The sequence below is a fragment of the Brassica rapa genome, chromosome A08, assembly GCF_000309985.2.
Source record: "Brassica rapa cultivar Chiifu-401-42 chromosome A08, CAAS_Brap_v3.01, whole genome shotgun sequence".
NCBI classification, from domain to species: domain Eukaryota; kingdom Viridiplantae; phylum Streptophyta; class Magnoliopsida; order Brassicales; family Brassicaceae; genus Brassica; species Brassica rapa.
In genome coordinates, this window is record NC_024802.2 from 19754757 (window position 1) to 19778402 (window position 23646).

General features: G+C 34.1%; 5 protein-coding genes across 6 annotated transcripts; 2 read left to right on the forward strand and 3 right to left on the reverse strand.

The window, feature by feature from the left end:
* The first annotated feature begins 1275 nt into the window (after positions 1-1275).
* On the forward strand, positions 1276-4848 carry LOC103835849. Of its 2 annotated transcripts, none has more exons than XM_009112031.3 (6): positions 1276-2425; positions 3688-3814; positions 3979-4133; positions 4232-4294; positions 4371-4439; positions 4511-4848. In XM_009112031.3, the coding sequence occupies exons 1-6, from the start codon at positions 2213-2215 to the stop codon at positions 4625-4627; spliced, it is 744 nt and encodes a 247-aa protein (XP_009110279.2). In that variant the 5' UTR covers positions 1276-2212; the 3' UTR covers positions 4628-4848. The 2 variants fall into 2 exon arrangements, with proteins under 2 accessions (XP_009110279.2, XP_009110280.2); XM_009112032.3 differs by having other exon boundaries at positions 1278-2425; positions 3994-4133.
* A 15-nt stretch (positions 4849-4863) lies between these two features.
* Positions 4864-6917, reverse strand: LOC103835850 (pathogenesis-related protein 5). Its single transcript, XM_009112034.3, has 2 exons — positions 6359-6917; positions 4864-6185 (listed from the first exon to the last, which is right to left on the reverse strand). Exons 1-2 carry the CDS (start codon positions 6411-6413, stop codon positions 5497-5499), a joined length of 744 nt encoding a protein of 247 aa, XP_009110282.2. The 5' UTR covers positions 6414-6917; the 3' UTR covers positions 4864-5496.
* A 242-nt stretch (positions 6918-7159) lies between these two features.
* LOC103835851 (pathogenesis-related thaumatin-like protein 3.5) lies at positions 7160-16308 on the reverse strand. Its single transcript, XM_009112035.2, has 2 exons — positions 11759-16308; positions 7160-11558 (listed from the first exon to the last, which is right to left on the reverse strand). Exons 1-2 carry the CDS (start codon positions 11811-11813, stop codon positions 10870-10872), a joined length of 744 nt encoding a protein of 247 aa, XP_009110283.1. The 5' UTR covers positions 11814-16308; the 3' UTR covers positions 7160-10869.
* Positions 16309-16597: 289 nt separating this feature from the next.
* Positions 16598-18025, forward strand: LOC103835852 (probable galacturonosyltransferase-like 1). The gene has a single exon (XM_009112036.3). The coding sequence runs from the start codon at positions 16836-16838 to the stop codon at positions 17889-17891; it is 1056 nt and encodes a 351-aa protein (XP_009110284.2). The 5' UTR covers positions 16598-16835; the 3' UTR covers positions 17892-18025.
* A 1686-nt stretch (positions 18026-19711) lies between these two features.
* Positions 19712-23618, reverse strand: LOC103835853 (putative pentatricopeptide repeat-containing protein At1g19290). The gene has a single exon (XM_009112038.2). The coding sequence runs from the start codon at positions 22937-22939 to the stop codon at positions 20282-20284; it is 2658 nt and encodes an 885-aa protein (XP_009110286.1). The 5' UTR covers positions 22940-23618; the 3' UTR covers positions 19712-20281.
* Between the last annotated feature and the right edge of the window lie 28 nt (positions 23619-23646).

Here is a 23646-nt window from a genome sequence, read left to right on the forward strand (position 1 = left end):
GTATATAGTATATATCTATATATATATATATATAAATATATGTTTTATTATTTAATGATATTTTTTACTTATATGGTTTTAAAATAATGTGTATCTTCTTATAATATTAAATAAAAGTTCATATTAATACAATTTTATGATCATTTGTAACTTATTATGACAAAAAAAATAATCTTTTGATCACAAAATTTTCAGAGTGGGGATCTTCAAATTTTTAATAATTTATAGACGTTTTGAAAAATTCAAAATATAACATATAAGAAAAATTATAAATGTTTTTATTATATATTTAATGTGATTTTTAAATATATTTTAATAATATAAAATTAAAAAAAGAACTAAGATACAAAAATTGTTATCAAATATTTATTATTCATTATAATTAATTTTCACATATATGTTAATCATATTAGGTAATTTCGTAGCTTTTATTTAAGGAAAGTGCAAAACATTTTTTGGTACGTTATTTATCAATTCGATAGTTAGTTTAATAAAAAGTGTAATATAAGTTAAGATGGACCAACCTATTTTTCTAGGAATAGTATATTTTGTATAGTTATTTATTAAATAATAATTTATAATCATACGGTTCTATGATCGTTCATATCGTTTTATAACAAAATATTTAAATCATCGATAACAAAATTTTCAATCTGAAATCTTTAATAAGTTTATAATTTATAGATGTTCTTGAAAATTCATTGAAAATTTTAATATTAAAATATTTATGTAATCTTATGGTATATAGTGTTTAATATATATATATATATATATATATTTATTTATTTTATTATTAAATGATATTTTTTACTCATATGGTTTTAAAATCATATGTATCTTCTTATAATAAAAATGTTAAACCATTGATCATTAATTTTTAACATAATAATTTTAATAGTTTTAGTCATTTATTGTCGTTTTTAAAAATTCAAAATATAACATATACGAAAAAATCTAAATTTTATTTTTATAGCTAATTTGATTTTTTAATTTATTTTAATAATATAAAATTAAACAAAAAATGATGGAGGAGATATACATTGTTATCAAATCTTTATTATTAAACTCATTAATTGTCATATATATATTAGTCATTTATGGTAATTCCGTAGGTTTTATTTAAGGAAAGAAAATATCATATCATATCATTATATCATATAGTTTGACCAACTTATATATCTAACAACATATAAAAATCGAATGTGGACCTACTTATTTTTCAATTGAATGTAATTGACTACCTAATTGAGTGCCACCTATGCATTGGGGCCTCTTTTAATTAATACAAAATTGAGGTTACATCTTTTCAAATGTTCCTCAATTAATATATAAGGGATGTTAATGGAGACTGGAGAGAATAATTACAGAAGAAGAGAAAATTACTCTCTATGTTTCATATTAAATGTTATTTTAATCTTTTTTTGTTGCAAAAATGTCACTTTACAATTTTAATACAAATTATACTTAATTTCAGCTGAAAGTTAATTAATTGAAAATTGTATTGATTTTATAAATAATTTTATTTATTTAAAATATTATTGATCAGAAAGGTATAATTAATAATAATTTACATATATTTCAGTCAGTTTTTTATTTTATTTGAAAAATATACTTAATTTGAACTGAAAATTAATTAATTGAAAATTACATTGATTTTATAAATAATTTTATTTATTTTAAATATTATTAATCAGATATGTATAATTAATAACAATTTATGTATATTTCTATCAGTTTTTTTATTTTGTATGAAAAAAGTCAAAGTGATATTTATTTAGAAACAAAAAGAAAAAACTATAAGACGAGTAGAAAGGAAATTCTAAATTTCAAATAATGGGAAAAAGTGATGTGTATAAGGTTACAATCGTCATTTAAGTCGAAATGGGCCTACACGCGCCTGTCTTTATTAAACACTAGTCAACCATTCAGGTCAATCGCGCATCTAAATTACAAAAAGGTACCCCTCCGCCGGTTATATCCAAATAAACAATTAAAAACCGGTTTCTGTTTCTTCATAACGCATATAGTTTCAGACCAATGCTTACGGGGCGAGTTCTAACTGGCCTACGTGGTGGAAACCGGTCGCTATTAACACTCTCTCTCTCCTCTTTCCCTCGCTTCCTCCTCTATACCATAGTACTCTACTTTTTTTTTATCTTACTCTCTGGCAATGCATGATCTTCTATCGGATTAGGGAAGAAGAATAAGAAGAATGCTGGAAACTGTGGATAGCTCAGGAGTCATTAATGGTGGATTTCGTCAAGTACAGAGCTTTTGCGGAGTGAGCAGTAGCGAAGAGGAGTTATCTGTGCTGCCGCGTCATACGAAAGTGGTGGTAACCGGAAACAACCGTACGAAATCGGTGCTTGTTGGTCTTCAAGGTGTTGTCAAAAAAGCTGTCGGCCTCGGTGGTTGGCATTGGCTGGTTAGTGATTAAAAAAACTAAATTTTCTTTTCCTTAATTGGTGAAAATTTAGTCTTTCTGGTAAAACATTTCGATCTAATCTAGTGTTACGCTGCAACTTCTTAATATCATCGAATTTGAACCATAGATGAATAGAATTTAGGATTTTTCTAGTTTTGAATTTCATATTTCGTTTTTTTTTTCCTCTTAAATTTCTGAAAATGATTTTGTTCTGGTGAAGGTCTTCCTTTTTTATTTTTATTTTGTCAACCCTTGTTTTAGTTTATATCATCCATGAGATTTGATTTACTAGTTATAGATAAGAATGTTTCTCATGGAATTGTAACTCCTTGCGGCTAATCATTAAACCAAGAGTAAATAGTGTGATGAGAAGAAAAATGATCAACTCTTATTGTCTTTGTCACTGTAAAAATATGTAATTTCTGAAATCTGGCGACTGATTACTTGCATGTATGTAAGCATTTAAGTTACCATTAATTACACTGTTAAACCTTGCATTTGGTGTTCTTATTAGGTAGTTACTCATGAATCCTACATTGATTTTTTTTTTTTCCTTATTAATTTTTGTTTTCTTGGGATTAAAGTTTGTTTGTAAGCTAATAAAGCTTCTGAGACATGTTTACTAGTAGTATCTATTTTGATGTTTCTTGCTGAGATTCAGGCTCAGTTTCAGGAAATCATTTTTAGGGTTGAGTTTGTAAAATTAAGTTAGGCAAAAAGAAGGCAACTTTATTTTCGCGCCTGTAAGAGAAAACATCATATCAACTACGCACTGGTTATTTAATTATCCATCATGTTTCTTGACAATATTATCCTTTTTCTCTCCACCTTTGTGGGATTCAAGCTGGCTTTCGAAGTTTAATTGGCTTTGATTAATGAATAATCATTTGTTTTCGATCTTTTTTAGATGTTCTTTCTTTTTTAGTTGAGTCATTTTCGTCCCCAAGCACTCAGTGTCACTTCTGTTGATATGTTTATATTGCAAGTTTTTCTGTGTATGTGGACCAAAAAGGAGTAACCTCACCATATCCTAGCTTTAAACTTTAAGGAATAATCCGAATAATATATACGACTTTGAATATCTTTTAGTTAACAATGAAATCACATTCCACCAGTTTGTGTCTCCCTTTTTCTTATGGAAATAAGGATAATAAGTGAAACCTCTTTTCTCAAAAAAAAAAAGAATAGTAATTTATCTTAGAAACATATCATATTCCTTCTTCTGGAGCATATTTAATTGAATATGCAGTTCTTGTTTTTAGGTGTTGACAAATGGAATAGAAGTAAAGCTGCAGAGGAATGCTCTTTGTGTCCTTGAAGCTCCTACTGGAAACGAAGATGACGATGATCTTGATTTCGATCACACACACATGAATAGTTCTGACATGAGTAAGTTTGGTTCCTTGTTTTTCATCAAGATTCTTCTTTTCCATTTTTTTCAGAATAAGAAAAGTAATAATTTTGAATGAACTACTTGCTGGTATTATTGTCCTTCGGGCACAAAAGCTTTTAACATTTTTAACTGATTTTCTCTGTCTTGTTTCTATGACAAGTTTTCTCTTTTCCAGCATCTGAAGACACACTGAGGCCTCATAAGGTGAAGCAAAGAGGTCAGAGATCACCTCGGTCATCTCACAAGTCCTTGAGCAGGTCTCTGTCATCTGACTCCCAATCTAAAAGCTCATGTTTTACTCCCCCTGAAAACATGGTATGCATTCGATATTTTGAGATTTATTCTATGTACCATTGAACATAAACGCGACTAATCTTACGTTTACTGATGCGATATTATATGCTTTCACTCAGAAAGTTGATCTTAGCAAACTAGAAATGCCTGCTTTGCTGAAATATTGGCGACATTTCAACCTCGTAAGTTGATTTCAAGAAGAGCTCTATATTTTGTATGTTCTCGCGTTTAAATAAACAACTCACGAAATATTTGTAGGTGGATGCGATTCCTAATCCATCAAAAGAGCAACTAGTTGACATTGTTCGGAGACACTTTATTTCTCAGGTAATTATCCCTTCTGAGCTTTCACTTGATTTGTCTTCTTCTGTGTTTTAAAACTGTGCTATGACTTTCAGCAAATGGACGAGCTGCAAGTTATTGTGGGGTTTGTCCAAGCTGCAAAGAGAATGAAGAAAGCGTGCAAGTTCCAGTCAGAAGAAGCCAGAAACACTGATCTTAACTGCATCAGCTAAAAGAAAAGCCATTACTTTATAACAGGTCCTGTAATTACAGTAGTGCCATTTGTGGCATGCTGCTTGCTAGTTTTACTTGTTTATGGAGATGTTTGGCTAAGGAGTAGAATGTTGTTTTCTTCTTGCTTCTGTTGTTTAGCCATGTAAATTACCCCATCAAGAAAACTAATGACCCTGAAAACCACTTACTCTTTTCAATTGTAACTATATGTTCTGATCCACCGTGGCCATATTTATTTCTGCCTCTTCTTTTTTTCGGTTGAAAATAATCGAACCTGAGATTTCCAGGGCAGACAATTTACAAAAACTTTAATATTTTTTTTTAATAAATTAGAAATCTGTATTTAAATATGGACTCTTAAAATTTTGGAGATTCAAGGTTAATGTTTCATTTGATTATGTCCAGAAGATGCATAACGACTATGTGGTTGAGTTTTAATAACATATACGAACAAGAGTCGCCGTTTATATACGACGATGAGAAAATTAAACACCAGAGGATGCATGGCATGGTAAATTGATTTCTATGCATGCATCATGCATTATGCCGAAGGAAAACGCATGTGTGGGTTCAACTGTTGAAAGCTAGTTTTTGAATTTTATACATATAGATAAGTTTAAAAAAGCATGCTCGATTACATCCGGTTGGTTCGTGCAAATAACATTTGGTTTCTTCTCAGCACAATATACCATAGTATTAACAAAGTTCAAAAAGATATTTATTTTTATTGAGTAAAATCACAAATAGTTTATTCATTATAGTTTGCGGAATTTATCTCATTCCGCAAAACTTTTTTATTTCTTTCAGAGATTACAGAGTATTATTAATTACCAATCGTCGTTGATAAATATTTATCGATAATGGGGAACTATATAGTGGGACAGAAAATGATAGAGTAGTTAGCATTGGCACAAGTAAAAGTGCTTGTAGCATCGTCGTATGCGTAGCTATACGCTTTGGGGCAAGCTGTTTTAAAGATCCTCGAGTAATCCGTGGGTGGACAAGTCTCCGGCTTATTGAATGCACCGGTGCAACAATACTGCGGTGATCCAAATGCCTCGCAAGCGCTCTTACACGCCACAACACTTCCCCCGTTATGAACGCTTAGCTCGTTGGGACAAATCTTGTTCAGGTCTGAAATGCATCCCACGTTTTGGCAATCGCCTGAGCCGCCTTGCGTCTTGATTTCCATCTGGACGTTGTAACCATCGACCAGGCTTACGTCGTAAAAGTCCATCGCGCCGCCATGACCGATCGTGAATTCGGCGAGTGTAGCCGGTGGAGCTCCTCCTGCTCCGGAGCACTGTACTTTGTTACCACAGTTTCCGGTGAGGCAACTTCCAGTGCCGAACGCGTCGAAATTGCAGCCAGTTCGGCCCCAGATTCTGCCGGACCAGCCTGCAGGAGCGGCTACGTCGACCGAAGCTCCTGTGGTTAAGGCGAATCCACCGCCGTTGAGTTGTACACCGTTGTCTCCGGTGAGGATTCCAGGCCAAACGGGGAAGTTGCAGCGGTTCACTATGGTAAACACTGTACCGGAGACGACGGAAATTGCACCTTGCAAAATAAATAAAAAAAAAACAAAAATAGTTAATTAGGTTATTTACATATTTTTCTCTGCATGGAACAAACAAACGTTTATATGAGGTGCAATTTTAATCCTAAGAAAAATGATTTATTTGAAATGTTTAATTTGCGGAGAAGAGATAAATGTATGCATGCATTTATACCTGTAGCTATGATGAAGGAGAAGAAGAGAATGTGTAAACCGGAGAAATTTGCCATTTTATATCTCAAGTTTCGATCTAAATTAATGTGTATTGATGAATGAAAGTTTGTGTCTCAGATGCCTCTATTTATAGTTTTTCTGTAGTCAGTTGCTGGTACTAAATTGTCCGGCCAAGGTACAGAGAAATTTTAATTTCCACGTTTTTACAAATTCAAGTAGGTTAGAGAGACTTGACAATGCGTTTGAATACAATGTATTCCAGTCCGTAACACAGTTTAGGGCTGCACAAGTAATCTATTTGACGTAACATTCCTACAAAAAAAATAAGGCATATTGCAAATATTAATTTCACGAAGGTTGGATTTTCATCTTGATATACTAACAAATTATATGTATACATGGACATATCATAAATTACTTATTTCTTATAATTAAAAGGGTAAATATAAAAGACATGCATGATAACATATATATATATATATATATAATATGATAAAGAATTTTAAGTAAAAATTATAAATGTTTTTTCCGAATTCAAAACATTATTTTTCTTTTCAACGTTTTTGATTGTTTATCTATATTTACTTATTCTATTTGGAAAAATCTAATTGATCCCCAGTTGATGATTATTATTAAAAATAAGAAAATGAAAAGGATAGACCACTTTAATATATCAAATGGCTTCAGAAGACTTGACAATGTATATTAGACCATAACATAATTTAGGGCTGCAAATAGCGAGAGTATGTTTAATGGAAATTTGTTAGGGTGGAGTTTTTAGCAGAATATAAAAAATCGTTTCTTAATTTTTTTTATTTAAGAACCGGTTCTTAATTTTTTTAGTTAAAAATTAATAGATGATTTTTTATATTCCACTAAGAACATCACCCTATGAACCATTAAACATGCTCTAATCTGTGGTCACTAGTTGCTGGTACCGCCTGATCTAAAATTGTCCAGCCAATGTACATAGAAATTTTAATTTCCACGATTTTACAAATTCAAGTAAGTTAGATAGACTTGACAATGTGTTTGAATACAATGTATTCCAGTCCGTAACACAGTTTAGGGCTGCACATGTTATATATCTATTTGACGTAACTCCTACAAAAAAAAAGGCAAATTGCAAATATTAGTTTTATGAAGATTGGATTGTCATCCTGATTTACTAACAAATTATATGTATACATGGGCATATTATATCATAATCTTTTTTCAGAATAAAGGGTAAAAATATCAAAATTTGCATGATAAAATATATATATATATATATATATTTATTTATTTATTTTAATTATTATTAGATTTTAATAAAATATAAATTTATTATAGTATTTAAAGTAAAAGTTCACAAATATATTTTTTTAAATACAAACACAATCATTTATTCAGGTTTTTTTTATTTTTGTATATATTTTAGTTATTCTATTTGGAAAACTTAGTTACATTAATTTATTTAATTTTTTGCTAAAATGTTAAATTAATTTATCTTCCCGCTTGATGATTCATATCATAAAATTGAGAAACTGAAAATGACAGACGACTTTTATAAGATTACAGAGACTTGACAATGTATTTAAATATAATATATTCTACTAGTCTGTTACATAGTTAAGGGCTGCACACGTTATCTATTTGATTTCAAGAGTTTCGGATATCTACTAGAAATCAAGGTAAAACAAAAAAAAATGAAAAACTTGTATCCGTTAAAATAATATATATTGTTGAGTGTTGTTTCATCTTGTCTCTGATGTATAGGGGCTAACTGTTTTTTTCATTGCCACCCGGAAACGCAGCTTTTGCGATTGATAACGGTTGTTAGCGTTTTGAAACAATCATAAAAAATATTACAAATCGCTTCTAGTCGTTTCGAACCTCTTAAAATCAAAAGATGGTTTCAGCTAGTGTTTGCGACTATAGACGGTTGCGTGAGGGTAATTTTTTTTTTATAAAAGTAAAAAAAAAAAATCAATAAAAGTTTTAAATTGAAATAATAGAAATAGTAAAATGTATATATATTATATTTAAATTTATATTATAAAACTTTAAAACAAAAATATTTTCTATCATTTTAAAAAATTTAATAGTATAAGTTTATAAATATAATTTTTATTTTTATTATAATATTATGATTTTTAATACTTTTAGAATTATATAAAATATAAATATTGTTAATTATTACTCCCTCTGTTTCATAATAGATGAAGTTTTAGTACTTTGCACACATATTAAGAAATTATTATTTTTAAACAAAAAATCATTAAAATATAATTTAAAACTAATTTATTTAATTATAAACACAATTAGTTAAAATTTGATTGGCTACACAGCTTTTGAGAAAGTTAAAGTTACATAGATATGTGAAAACATCATCTATTGTGAAACAAAAACAATCACTTAAAACATCATCTATTTTGAAACGGAAGGAGTATTTAACAGTTGCTGTATTTTGTAGTTAACCAGTTATAAGTATCCCGTAAATGCACCAGTTTTTAACGATTGTACTAAATCTCTTTAAAATGCTTAAAACCATAACAATTTGCATTTGCAAACTCCCGCAACCGCATCTGCAACTACATCGGTAAAACTAGTCAGGCCTTTAGCTATGTATATACGTACCCCATCAATAAACCTAAAATGACCCTGAAACCAATGAGTCTTCAAAATATACTATATGTTCTGATCCGACCTAGATATTGGTAAAGTTAGAATGTAAATATGTTTTTATATGACTTAAAGTCAAATTTGAAAGACGATGCAAGAGAGTAAGACACGTGAATATTTATTAAAAACTATGATTTTTAGAAAAAAACGACCAGTAAGAGATTAAGCGTTTCTAAATAGGTGAAAATAATTGTATGTAGTAAATAGCTCGTGATCAAGCATCCAAGACTTCCTGAGCTCTCCCCTTATGGCTGAAGCCCTTGCGGTGCGACTTACCCTCATTAAATAGGATTACTTTTCTCAGGATGTCCTCCGGTAATCTTCTCTACTTTCGTCAAAATTTCCTTATATATCTATCTCGCAATCTCAACAGGGAAACGGATGTGTTAGCTAAGCTCTCCCTACAATCTATTTCTGTTTTGGACTCTTTTCTGGGCTACTTTGAACCTGAGACCTTTCTCCATTAATATTGATTTGTGCACAAAAAAAGAAGAAGTTAATAGCTGATATCTTCACTATATGTATCTCTAATCGAATCTGATTACATCAAAGAAAAGAGATTAAAAGTAATGAAATGTGTTGTTTATATAAAGATATGCTCATATCTTCACTATCTTTGTGTGTATATATATATATATATATATATATATTATATTTTCGTACATTCTGTGAATATCTTATTAGGATTATCCCATGTCTTATATAAGAAACGTTGTATTCTCAACCTATATTCAGGAAACATTCAGCATCTATAGTTACTATGCAATATAGAAGAAGAAAAAAGTGCATAGAAAAAAAGTACTCTAGAAACTCTATAAATTAATAATTGATAATTTAATAAACACAATTTAATAAACACTATTAATTAATAAATTTCAAACCGAGTATCTATGTTTATAGATTACTAGGTGTCTTGCCCGCGTATGCGGGTTTAATCGTTTTACAAATACATATTAGCTTGTTTTTATTAATTCAAAAACCAGCATAATAACTTATTATTTATATTTTCAAAAAAAATAAATCAAACATATATATATATATATATGACAAAAAACTAATTAAATATATATGTTTAATTAAAATTTATTAAAGATAACATTGACTTTAACCACTGAAATTATTATAACTGTTTGATATTTAATTTTTAAATTTTAATATTGAAAATATGTTTTAAGATAACAACATAATATACAAGAATTATCTTCATTTTTAAAAAGTTAATATTATTAATAAAAATTCATTTTGGATTATATAATTAATTATATATAAAATTTATTAAGGGTATAAACAATATTAACCGCTCTAACTTTCAACGTGAGAGCTTCGTTGCTAAAAATTACTTCGCAAATAATAGTATAGACTACCAGAAATTAGCCACGAGAGAATGTTATTTCATGGAGAATTTGGAACAGAATTTGAAACGGGGAAAAACAAAATACTAACAAGAAAAATTGTCTTAACTATGTACTCCCTCTGTTTTTTTATTTTTTGAAAATTAACGGTCTATTAATCTTACACCGAAAAAAGTATTAATTTGTTGAGATCAAGTTTGTTCATTTTAAACATTATCGAGAAGTTCAAAAAAATAATGCACAATTGCATTCGATTGGTACGTGCACAATAACATTTTATGTCGTCTCAGCACAATAACTCCAGTTGATTATGTACGAGGAAAAGTATAACAAAGTTCAAAAAAAATATTTGTTTTTATTGAGTAAAATCACAAGTAGTTTATTCATTATAGTTTGCGGAATTTATCTCATTCCGCAAAACTTTTTTATTTCTTTCAGCGATTACAAATAATTATTATAATTACCAATCGTCGTTGATAAAAATTGATAATGGTAGCTATATAGTGGGACAGAAAATGATGGAGTAATTAGCATTGGCACAAGTAAAAGTGCTTGTAGCATCATCGTATGCGTAGCTATACGCTTTGGGGCAAGCTGCTTTAAAAATCCTTGAGTAATCCGTAGGCGGACAAGTCTCGGGCTTATTGAATGCACCGGTGCAACAATACTGCGGTGATCCAAATGCCTCGCAGGCGCTCTTACACGCCACAACACTTCCCCCGCTAAGAACGCTTAGCTCGGTGGGACAAATCTTGTTCAGGTCTGAAACGCATCCCACGTTTTGGCAATCGCCTGAGCCGCCTTGCGTCTTGATTTCCATCTGGACGTTGTAACCATCGACCAGGCTTACGTCGTAAAAGTCCATCGCGCCGCCATGACCGATCGTGAATTCGGCGAGTGTAGCTGGTGGAGCTCCTCCTGCTCCGGAGCACTGTACTTTGTTACCACAGTTTCCGGTGAGGCAACTTCCAGTGCCGAACGCGTCGAAATTGCAGCCAGTTCTGCCCCAGATTCTGCCGGACCAGCCTGCAGGAGCGGCTACGTCGACCGAAGCTCCTGTGTTTAAGGCGAATCCACCGCCGTTGAGTTGTACACCGTTGTCTCCGGTGAGGATTCCAGGCCAAACGGGGAAGTTGCAGCGGTTCACTATGGTAAACACTGTACCGGAGACGACGGAAAGTGCACCTTGCAAAATAAATAAAAAAACGAAAATAGTTAATTAGGTTATTTACATATTTTTTCTCTGCATGGTACAAACAAACGTTTATATGAGGTGCAAATTTTTTTTTGTTAAAATATGAGGTGCAATTTTAATCCTAAGAAAAATGATTTACTTGAAATGTTTAATTTACAGAGAAGAGATAAATGTATGCATGCATTTATACCTGTAGCTATGATGAAGGAGAAGAAGAGAATGTGTAAACCGGAGAAATTTGCCATTTTATATCTCAAGTTTCGATCTAAATTAATGTGTATTGATGAATGAAAGTTTGTGTCTCAGATGCCTCTATTTATAGTTTTTCTGTAGTCAGTTGCTGGTACTAAATTGTCCGGCCAAGGTACAGAGAAATTTTAATTTCCACGTTTTTACAAATTCAAGTAGGTTAGAGAGACTTGACAATGCGTTTGAATACAATGTATTCCAGTCCGTATCACAGTTTAGGGCTGCACAAGTAATCTATTTGACGTAACATTCCTACCAAAAAAAATAAGGCAAATTGCAAATATTAATTTCACGAAGGTTGGATTTTCATCTTGATATACTAACAAATTATATGTATATGATATCACAAATTACTTAATTCTTACAAGGAAAGGGTAAAAAACAAAAAAAAACATGCATGATAACATATACAAAATATATGATAAATAATAAATTGGAATTTCAAGTAAAAGTTTATAAATGCTTTTTTTTTTTGCAAATTCGAAACCCTGGTTTTATTTTCAACGTTTTTGAGTGTTTATCTATATTTACTTATTCTATTTGGAAATTTTAATTGATTTCCCACTTGATGATTATTATTACAAAACGAGAACTTGAAAAGGATAGACCACTTTAATAAATCAAATAGATTAAGAAGAAGACTTGACAATGTATTTGAATATAATGTATTAATTTAGACCGTAACATAAGCTCTGTTCGTTTCTTAAACGCGGAGACAACAATGTGCGATCAAAAAAATATCAAAGACCACGTCAGCAACTAATTAAAAACAGCTCGTTTGAAGACGTCGCGATTCAACTTATAGACGAAACAATTGCCGCCGGCGACAGTAACGTAGTCGCTGCTTTTTACGGCGGCTATTAAAGCGGAAGAAAGAGCTTAAGCGTCAGTTGGCAGCGGCTGTTATTAAATGACGATGCCGTGAAAATTAGTCATTTCCTTTGCAATTTTTGAAACGTTGACGCTGTCGCCGCGTCTCCAAAAGAACAGTGCTATAGTTTACTAGGGCGGCAAAAGCAATCTTTTTGATTTAAAGAAATTCAAATATCCAGTAGAAATAATAGCAAAACAGTTATCAAAATTAATATTCTATCCGTTAAAAATAAATTATAAATACTAATTTTAGAATGGTTGGATATCTTTCCCAATCAACTAGTAGTATTACAAGTATGTTAAAACTAATAAATTTCAAGTAGATTATTTATCTTTACATACTATAAAAAGAAATAAATTTGATTTGCACTCGAAGTTGAGGAGAATTTAATTTCTTATACAAATTTCAAGTCAAATTAATGATCAGACGCGGTGAACTGCAGGGAACACAGAGATGTTAAAAGGCATACCAACACGGTGAAATTGACTTCAAAGCTTATTAATTATTCTACTACTAGTATTCTTACTGAGCCGCCTCGAGTTGACGGTAGCCCTGTTCGGTGGACAAACGCTGCGGCAGCGTCTGGCGGTTAAAAAATACACATAAGAACGGAGAGATCAAAGCTGCGGCATTCCGATGGTGAGAGAAAAAAGGAGGCTGGCGACTTAAACCCTTTCCATGGAGGATACTTGCATAGGCATGGTTATCACCGGCACACGGGGGGACAAGGACAACAAGACTATTACATGAAAACATTCTTTGTTTTCATCTTCGTTGTGTTTTCCCTCATCTTAAGCTAGTGAGGAGATAGATTAGATATGATTTCATAAACCCGTGAAAAATATCATGTGATTTGGCTTGTTTGATCCATTCATTTCTGCAAGCCCAGAGCGCCTCTGTTTGCTTTGCGAGTCTTCAAGACTCATCTTTTTATGTTATTCTTCGTAATGTTAAAATTCGATCATTATACTCACTGTCATATCATGGGGGTTACCTTCAGTGGAATTATTGATTGGCTTCAGCAAACACGTTCTTTGAGCCTTTTCTTTTTGAGCAAGTTCTTTGAGCCTCTCATTGTTATTGAAAGGTCTTGAATTAGCGAGAGACTACTTTGTCTTATTGTCTGCACAATGTCAGTTTACTTTGTCTTCATCCCATTTTGCAGTAAATTATTCTCTACTGTGATGGCTTTGTAAGACAAGACATAAGATGCTCTAGCACAGTAGAGAATAATTTAGACTATTGTTTTTAATCTTAGCACTAGCTAGCAACCACAAGGATTGTCTGTCCTGGAATAGAAAAATACTGGTTACATGAATTTATTGTCATAATTATATTTGCTTACACCGTTAACATATGATTATAAAATAAGTATGGGACCGATTTGTTATACATATAGACATTTATGTAACATGAAAGTCCATGCATCCAAGTTGTTCTTAACTATTAGGAAGTAGGATATGTACCTATGGAACTTATGGCTTATGGACTCATGGAAGTGGATGTATACTATAATTGCTTATTCGTGATCTACCTTTGAGACCCATTACAGATTTTATATTTTATGTCAGAGAGTTCACACACATACATGCACAAACTTCATTACAAAGATGTTTCTAACCAAATAATACTATATTCTTTTATTTTTGAAAAGTATGATACATATGTATATTGCATACATACATGAACGTGTACTGCCTTCCCTTGCACTCATGACACATGCTTATTTATTATTTCTATCGTCTGTATGGTCTATTCAGTGTGCTATATACCTTCATTGATCATATAACGTGAAGACATAATAGAGAGAACTAAGACTTAATATGTGCGTAGATTGTATTAAGATGACCGAATTATTATTCAATAAGATCATATATACTTTTAGCTAACAAAAAATATTAGACTTAAAGTTTGTTATTATTTTTATTTTTATACATTGTCATAACTTTAATACTTTATGTTAGTTATACATATGTTTTTGTTTCTATATCATACGATGGTGTTAATTATCAAAAGATTAGAAACAATAGTTTAGAGCAGAATTCGAATTCAACGTATAAGACAATGAACAAGAGTAATCATAGTTTTGAGTTTCATGATTTCAAACTTGAGGAATAAAGTTAGCTAATGGCCACTGTCGCTAAAGATATTATGCATATTAATAATATGAGAATCATAATGATGAAATGAAGTTAGTCTTGTTTAAAATATATGAAAGTAAATAGAAGAAGGAACCTCGCATTCAAGCAATGCTTAGAGTTTTAGCACCCAGTTCCCTTAAGAAATAAGTGAAGCAGTTCTCAAGAAAAAACGATGGCCCAACAGATCAATTTTGTCTTCTTAGTATTATTTTCTCGTGTTTACTTAGACGTTTTAACATGGGGAGTAAGTAGTGGTTGTAGGGCTGAGATTCGAGATCGGTTCGTACACAATGCATTTTATCTTTTATGGTGCATTGCAATGAGGGGTCTTTTTCTCTTTAACAGCTGCAATGAGGTGTCTTAATCGCGAGTGTTTACATTATGAATGGAATTCATTTGAAATAAAATGTTCTTAAAAAGCAAAAAGGACTACAGAGAAAAAAGACATGTCTAAACTCTATAAAGACTTAGAACAAAAACTAAAGCACTCGCGATTTCGCATTTGCTGATGAAAGAAAAGTCGTGCCCTTTGGATTTGAGATATTATTCCACTTCATGTTTGGCCCACGCGTCTTGCTTTTCCTGCATTTATTTTTATGATAATGGGTGATAAGTGTTTATTAAAATGAAAAACTTTATGATATGATATTTTCTTTATTTGAAAAACTTCCATTATGTGATGAAACTGATGAACTACTATCAGTACTAAAAAAAAGAGCTTATATGTGCTTAAAATTACCGGTTATTCTTCAAGTTCAGTTTCGTTTTTGTGTGTGACAATAATTAGATAATATGAAACTGGGAAGGGAAGGAAAAAAAGGGAAACCCACTCCCTGACCATGTGCCCATCCCCATGAACTAAAATTTAGAAGACTATTCAGAAAACAAAGAGGTAAAATAAAATTTCAATAATTGAAAAATAATAGACCAATAAGCCACACAGAAAAAGTGTGGCAGCAATATTGTAAAATGCATATAGGCGTTATAATAGAATTAAATGTATTTAATTTGTATATACATTGTAAAATGTCATTTCACCTACAAATTATGTAGTCATGGAAAGTGACAAATGACCATAATAGAACCTTCAAAGAAAATCTAACAAAGCCTATATCAAAAACGAATAGATTTACTATAAAGCTTGAAGCTAGACATTACATCCCAACCATCAGAATTATTGACCAAGTCATGTATATAGTATATCTAAAAGGATTGCTAAATTCAAAAAACATTAATTTCACGTTTTTATCGGGCCTTATTTTTGTGTACTAGTTTTGAATCGTAATAAGTACTAAGAAATAGCCACACAGTAATTTGTTTTGATCGAATTTCTTTTATTTGGGGTGCAACACGAGGGACACAGTATATTATATAAATCCAATACATGATTATCAGGAAAATTTGAATTCCAAGAGTATTCGTTTGTATTCCATGCAGACAAATATATGTATATTACGTGTGTGAATTTGATTTTGAAAAGTACTTATATCATTGTCATATATTAATTTCCACGCATTTTGTAATTTGTAGGAAATAAAATTAAAAATACCACAAAGACTTAGAACCTTATTCCTAAATCATTTAGTCATCAATTAATATTAATCTACATTTGTATATCATATAATGTGGATCTCAATGATTTTCGGTTAACATGTGGAAGTAATAAATTGCCACACTTCTTCAATCGATATAAAAAAGACATTTAAACAAGTCCAAAGTTATAAAAATCTGTAAATGGTATTTGACCAAAAAAAAATTGGTTTCACTGACAATGATATGGATTTCAGAGCTTTATATCAACTAATCATAATCAATAAAAAAATTAAAATAGTAAAATGATGAAAATGGCTTGGAATCTAATCAATATATAAATTTATGAGAGAAACCCAAAATCTAAGCAAAACCCTTCTCACTCTCTCTCTGAAGCACATGATAAAAAGTCTCAGAGACAGCTCTTCTCAATTGAGAGAAACTCTTCCGGAACAATCAGAGTCTGAGAAAACATGTCCCAACATCTTCTTCTCATTCTCCTCTCGCTTCTCTTCATTCTTATTAATCCCATTTCCGCCTCTCCAATTATCCAAAAATTCAAAGAAGCCCCACAGTTTTACAATTCAGCTGATTGCCCCATAATCGATCCGGGAGACGATGACGATGACGTGGCGGCGAAGCCAATCTTCTGCTCTCGTCGAGCCGTCCACGTGGCGATGACACTCGACGCAGCCTACATTCGCGGCTCAGTCGCCGCCGTCCTCTCCGTCCTCCAGCACTCCTCTTGCCCGGAGAACATCGTTTTCCACTTCGTCGCCTCCGCTTCCGCCGACGCGTCGTCTCTACGCTCCACCGTCTCCGCCTCGTTCCCTTACCTGGACTTCACCGTCTACGTCTTCAACGTCTCCACCGTCTCCCGCCTCATCTCCTCCTCCATCCGCTCCGCCTTAGACTGTCCGTTAAACTACGCCCGGAGCTACCTCGCCGACCTCCTCCCGCCGTGCGTCCGCCGCGTCGTCTACTTAGACTCCGACCTAATCCTCGTCGACGACATCGCCAAACTCGCCGCCACGGATCTCGGCCGAGACTCCGTCCTCGCCGCGCCGGAGTACTGCAACGCCAACTTCACCTCCTACTTCACCTCGGCCTTCTGGTCGAACCCGACGCTCTCGTTAACCTTCGCCGATCGCAAGGCGTGCTACTTCAACACCGGAGTCATGGTGATCGATCTCTCGCGGTGGCGCCAAGGCGCGTACACGGCACGCATCGAGGAGTGGATGGCGATGCAAAAGAGAATAAGGATTTACCAGCTAGGTTCGTTACCGCCGTTTTTATTGGTATTCGCCGGTTTGATTAAACCGGTTAATCACCGGTGGAACCAGCACGGTTTAGGGGGAGATAATTTTCGAGGTCTGTGTCGGGATCTGCATCCTGGTCCGGTTAGTCTGTTGCATTGGAGTGGGAAAGGTAAGCCATGGGCTAGGCTTGACGCAGGTCGTCCTTGTCCGTTAGATGCGCTTTGGTCTCCGTACGATCTACTTCAGACACCATTCGCTTTGGATTCTTGACCAGTTTGGTTTACTTATTATACCGGTACATACATACACGTATAAATATACTACATGTGAATTTTTTGTTTGTATGATGTAAATCTATTCATAAATCGTGACAAGAAACAAAACAAAAGTACATTTTGGTTCTATTCGTTGTTGTTCTCATCGGTTTTGGTCGGAATATACAAAAAGTGGAATTTTTAAAAAATGGAGGCGATTGAAATTACGCGAGTTTAGAGGCGGCAAATCGCTGTGTTTGTTGCGTTAGCATGTTGGAATATGGAAGTATGGAACAAATATATTTTTTGAATGACGATTCGAGATTCTGATACAATAACCAATTTCAACTGATTAATGGTTGTATTAAACATTCAAACTGAGGCATGCTATTGTAGAAAAAACAATGTTCAGAAAATTGCTAGATGATAATTATGTATTTTTAGGGGATTAGTATTTAGAAGAGCGCCTAGAAACAGTCTAGAACTATTTCGTTTATGATCGATTTGTCATCTAGACGTATAAGCGCAGTCTAAACCTATTTTTAAAAGAATCAAAAAAATATTTACATTTTGTGTCAAAGTATAGAAATGAACAATAATCAAATAGAGATGGTTGAATTATTGGATGTTTATAAGCCGCAACTGTCAACGTTTGCGTTGCATATATGGGACAATGAATGAGAGTAAATGGAACATTTTAGAAACATAATTTCATGTATGCCCAACCTTACAAAAACTGCAGTATTATTGTGAATAAAAAGAAGGGACATGATGTTCGATAGACCGATTCTATGTGTAGATGGTTCATAGGTCGAGGCCTCGAGGGGGCACATGTGTTGCCCCTTTTTCGACGTTCTATTGTCCGTCTTTAAAACAAAAGCATGTGTCTTAAGTTCTGTCTCCTCCACGTATATTTCCATGAGCTCCTTATGTGTGGACGGTGGATCCACAAGAAAACCAAAATGCAAACATTTTGCGAAACTGTTCTTTGTATGGAAATAGATAAAGAATAAGATTACTACAATTAATTCGTAACCAGGGAGGTGCTCGTTTGAAGCTTGTAACGAGAGACTACAATGCAGATACGTAGTCTTTAACTTGTTAATTAAATGTGTTTAGTTTAAAGAAATAATTGAAGACAAAAAAGTGTCGGTGATGTGAGCAAGAGAAGGTGATAAAGCACGAGCAAAGTCCCACATACATTTATGTAAAAGTTGTTTGACCTTTGAGCCTTCTTTCATCATCTTTCTTTCTTATTAACTCTACATTCCTCGTGTGTAAGAGCATCATTAACCCTAACAACTCATTAGGGGTGCTTAAATTTTTTTTTTTTTTTTTGTTTTTTTTCAACTAAAAAAAAAAAAAAATTAAAAAGTGACTAATAGCGGGCCGCCACGTGTCGGTAGAGCCCGCAAACAGAACAAAACAAGGACGCTTAAAGAAGCATCAGAAGCGCTGGTGCTTCTTCTTCTTCTTCTCTTTCCTTCTTTTTTTTTGATTAAAAAATTGCTAACAACTCCTTAAGCAACCATGGATAATGGTGGTCTAACACTTTAAAAAAAAATCATTCCTACAGAATGTATATTATAAGATATTAATACATCAAAATGGAAAATTATTTAGTCTACAATATCAAGTTGAGTGACTTCTGAGCTTTCCGAAGCAACACATGACAATGACATTGACTATGGACACACTCTGTCCCAAACAAAACCGAACCAGACCGGAACAAGATCTCCGGTATGGCAGATAAGAAACACAAATCAAAGGTAGGTTTGTGGTTTTGCTCACTCAAAAAAAAGAGGTGGCTCGTCAATTTAATCACAGTAGCTCGAGTTGATATGAAGCAACTTAATTATTAATCAATCACATTTATTACATTTGCTACATTAAACATTACAATAGTATAATATGACCCCACAAGTTCTTTCGGAAGGAACAACTATGAAACAGAGAGGTTACTGGTTTGATCTGTTGATCATCTTATCTTATCACTACCAGTGACTTACAATTGTCAGTTCCTTAGTTTTGTCAGAGTCTAAATACTTTCACTGAACAGTTTCATATCCAAAGAAGTAAAGCTTTTGAAAGTGAACAACTTGATTTCACTAACAGATTCTTGAGCAAGTGTAGTCCATGCGTACCTGAAGCCTTGTGTTAGGGTTCAGGGAGCTGCTAGACACTTCAGGCTTCATGAATATGATGTCTCATAGCTTAAAACGTCAAGGATCAGGATAATACAGATGAGATTGAATCCTGGCAGAAGGATCTCAACCTCAAATGATCCAAATCAATCCAAATGATTCGTAGTAGCGTCCCAGTCCTGTTTCCCATCACTCATAGCAACATTGAAGTGATGGTTGAAAGATTCTCACAAGAGCTGTGGATATTTTTCGGACATCATACTTAAACTCCAGAAACTATCCTAACATCATACAGCTCATCTGAATCCATTTCCATCTCTCCAGTAAACCCTGATCCGCTTACCGGATCCAAAACCTCGTTTAGCTTATTACAAGATCCTCCTCTAACTAAACCCTTTTCAATCATTTTATCTTTTAAACGCATAGCTTCATCCAAACGACCACTTTTCATCAGCCCATCAACCAAAGTGTTATAGGTAATAGCATTAGGAGTTATCCCCTTCTGTGGAAGCTTACGCAACAGCCTCTGAGCACGATCTAGATTCCCTGACTTGCACAACCCTTTTATCAACGCATTGTACGTAACAACGTTAGGAGTAATACCTTTCACAGACATCTCATCCCTCAGTTTGAACGCTTCGTTTATCTCACCGTCAACAGCACACCCATGGATCAAGATCGTGTACGTGTATTCGTCTGGTGTAAACCCCTCGCGCAGTATCAACTCCGAGAAGAGCTTTCGAGCTTCCTTGACCTTCCCAGCTTTACAGAGACCTGCTAGAGCAACATTGTACACAATGTTGCTGGGAACTAAGAGCTTCTTAGTAAGAGAATCAGCGATTCTTTGTGTTTTAACACACGTAGTAGCACCGGGTTCAAGAAACTCTTTGAAGCTATGGTAACCGGGAAGAAGAAGATCAAAATCCACAAGCTTATGCAACAGCAAACAAGCCTCGTCGATCTTGTCAAGCCGAAACAAACTTGTCGCAATCTTGCTGCAGATATTAACATTTACATCAATCCCTTTCTCTATCATCTCGAAACACGTGGCGTAGGCTTTATCCATTGCTCCGATGTTACACCAGCCGGTGATGAGAGCTCCGTATGTAGCAACAGTAGGAGTTAACCCTCTTGCGTGTAGCTCGGTTACAAGATCTGTTACTTTATTCAAATGTCTACACTTGAAAGCAGCAGAGATCAGAGTGTTGTACATTTCTATTGTGGGGAACATTCCTTTCCTCTCCATAGAATCTTTAACCCCAAAAGCTTCTTTGAAGTCTCCGACTTTGTAATAACCATGACTCAAAGCTTGATACGTTTGCACATCTGGCTTACATCTGAATGTTTTCACGCTATCTAGAATCTCTTTGGCTTTATTGACCTTCTCCATTTTACACAGTCCGCTTATCATTACGTTTAAGGTTACTGTATCTGTTAAAAGACCTCTTGCTAAGACGTTCTCCCATAGCTTCATGGCTTCATCAAAATCGCCAAGCTTGAACAATGCTTCAAGCAGAGTGCTACAGCTAATCTCATTCCCGCTCACTCCTCTTTTCACCATCGTCTTCCAAAGGCTTACAACGTCGTGATAAGCACCGACACGAGTAAAGCCTTTTAGAAGAATGTTGTAAGTCATAACCGTTGGAACAACGTCTTTCTCACACATTCGATCACAGAGGTTTAAAGCCTCGTTGACGCGACCAGCTCTGCAGTACCCGTCCACAAGGGTGTTGTAAGTATAATGATCCGGATCCTTCATCCGCATAAACATTCGTTCCGCTTCTACTAGTTCACCAGATTTGCAATAACCATTGATCAAAGAGTTACAGATGGTTGCATTAGTTCTCACTCCCTTCCTTATCATACCATCATGAACTCTAACAGCATCACTGACTCTACCACAGCGACAGTATCCATCTATCAACACACCGTACATACGCTGATCAGCTTCCTCTACAGATTCTAACACCTTCTCTGCTTCTTCCATCAAACCCTTTTTACAATAACACTTAACCACCGAAGTATAAGTAACAATGTTCTTAATAACCCCTTTATCAGACATCAATTTCAACACTCTCGTCACTCCCTCAACATCTCCAACCACAGCGTAACCGTTAATCAAACTATTGTAAACCACCACATTCATCTCCAAACCGAACTCACTCTCCACCTCCTTAGCAAACTCCACACCTTTCTCCACCTCTCCGTTCCTACAGTACGCATTCACAACGATACCGCAAGTAAACACATCCGGAGAAACCCCAAGACTCACCATCTGATCATAAACAAGCAACGCCACAAAGTATTCACCTTTCTTAACCAAACTGCTCAACAAACTATTACAAGACAACAAGCTAGGGACTCTCCCAACGCTTCCAATATTATCAAACACATGTAAAGCTTCCTTCACCAAACCCTTCTCCGCGTAAACTCTAAGCACCATGTCGAAGACAGTAGGAGAGAAGTTGAAACTCTTGTAAACACGAACGAGCTCGTCCCAGACAACGAAGCACGAGTGGTTAAGACCAACGAGCTCAGATAGATACGCTCTTGTCTGATCGTACATTCTAGCTTTCGCCAAGATGTGGACCATTTTGCAGTAAGACTTGTAATCCGGTCGGAAAGTTTGCTGTTTGGAAGCTAAGTTGAAAACCTCGAGGCAGGCTTGAGGGTGGAGGCGGGAGGAGCGGAGGAGGGAGTTGAGGAGCTGGTCTGAGAAGTCGAGAGAGAGGTCGTGTAGAGCGTCGTACCTTCCGAGGACGAGTAGACGGGAGACTCGTTCGATTAGTTCGGGTTTGATTGGGCCGTGTCCTGCTCGGAGCTCGCGGCGTAGGGCTCTAGAGGCATCGGAGAATCTACGAGGATTGAGAAGAAGCGGAAGAAAGGCGGCGAGGCGTGCCGGAGATTGTCGGAGGAGCATCAGGGAGTTGATTAGACCTTGGAGCCCATTAAAATTGGGACCTCAGGGTTCTTCCGTTCGTTGTGTAGGTCCAAAGGTTTTAGGCTATATACTAGTACAGGTCGTCGGCGACGGAGAGAGAGAGTGTGTGTTTGTAAAGGAGAAACCTTTAAATTGGTTTTTGTTTTTTTTTTTTTGTTTGGTTTGGTTTGGTTTTTGTCTTTTGGTTTGATACGGTTAGATTTAGTGTGGGTCACTTATAGTTTTGGAATTTGAGAACATTTACAAAGTACATTTGGATTTTGATTAGGTGTTTGTTACTGAACCCTAGATTTGAACAGAACCTGAATTTAAAAAAAAAACCTAAATATATACTTAATCTTAATTATCTCAATGTTCAATAAATCACTAGACGGTGATTTGGTGTTTTATAGAGTATTATTGTTTATGCGGATGTTTTGGTTGATTTTTTTAATGCGTAGACCGACTTTTAAAAAAAAATTAGTCTGAAAAGAATTATTTAGTTTAGAGCCGATTTGACGAGTATGTATATGTCTTGGCACTGTAAATATCAACTTTTAAAACACTGTTCGATCCAATATGTAAAAAATATATGAGTTACTTATGTAGAAAAGTATTTTAAAATATGAGTATTATTCGTATTCAAATATGAACAAATTCCTAAAAACTCAAAAACCAAAAAAAAAACTGATCTTGAATTTGAAAAA

What these genes read in the sequence shown, in the direction of transcription:
- LOC103835849 (XM_009112031.3), top strand. Translation starts at nt 2,213, where the DNA reads ATGCTGGAAACTGTGGATAGCTCAGGAGTCATTAATGGTGGATTTCGT. An exon ending in TCGGTGGTTGGCATTGGCTG is followed by an intron (nt 2,426 to 3,687) that starts GTTAGTGATTAA and finishes TCTTGTTTTTAG; the next exon opens with GTGTTGACAAATGGAATAGA. An exon ending in GGAGACACTTTATTTCTCAG is followed by an intron (nt 4,440 to 4,510) that starts GTAATTATCCCT and finishes TATGACTTTCAG; the next exon opens with CAAATGGACGAGCTGCAAGT.
- LOC103835850 (XM_009112034.3), bottom strand. Translation starts at nt 6,413, where the DNA reads ATGGCAAATTTCTCCGGTTTACACATTCTCTTCTTCTCCTTCATCATA. An exon ending in CTCCTTCATCATAGCTACAG is followed by an intron (nt 6,186 to 6,358) that starts GTATAAATGCAT and finishes TTATTTTGCAAG; the next exon opens with GTGCAATTTCCGTCGTCTCC.
- LOC103835851 (XM_009112035.2), bottom strand. Translation starts at nt 11,813, where the DNA reads ATGGCAAATTTCTCCGGTTTACACATTCTCTTCTTCTCCTTCATCATA. An exon ending in CTCCTTCATCATAGCTACAG is followed by an intron (nt 11,559 to 11,758) that starts GTATAAATGCAT and finishes TTATTTTGCAAG; the next exon opens with GTGCACTTTCCGTCGTCTCC.
- LOC103835853 (XM_009112038.2), bottom strand. Translation starts at nt 22,939, where the DNA reads ATGCTCCTCCGACAATCTCCGGCACGCCTCGCCGCCTTTCTTCCGCTT.
- LOC103835852 (XM_009112036.3), top strand. Translation starts at nt 16,836, where the DNA reads ATGTCCCAACATCTTCTTCTCATTCTCCTCTCGCTTCTCTTCATTCTT.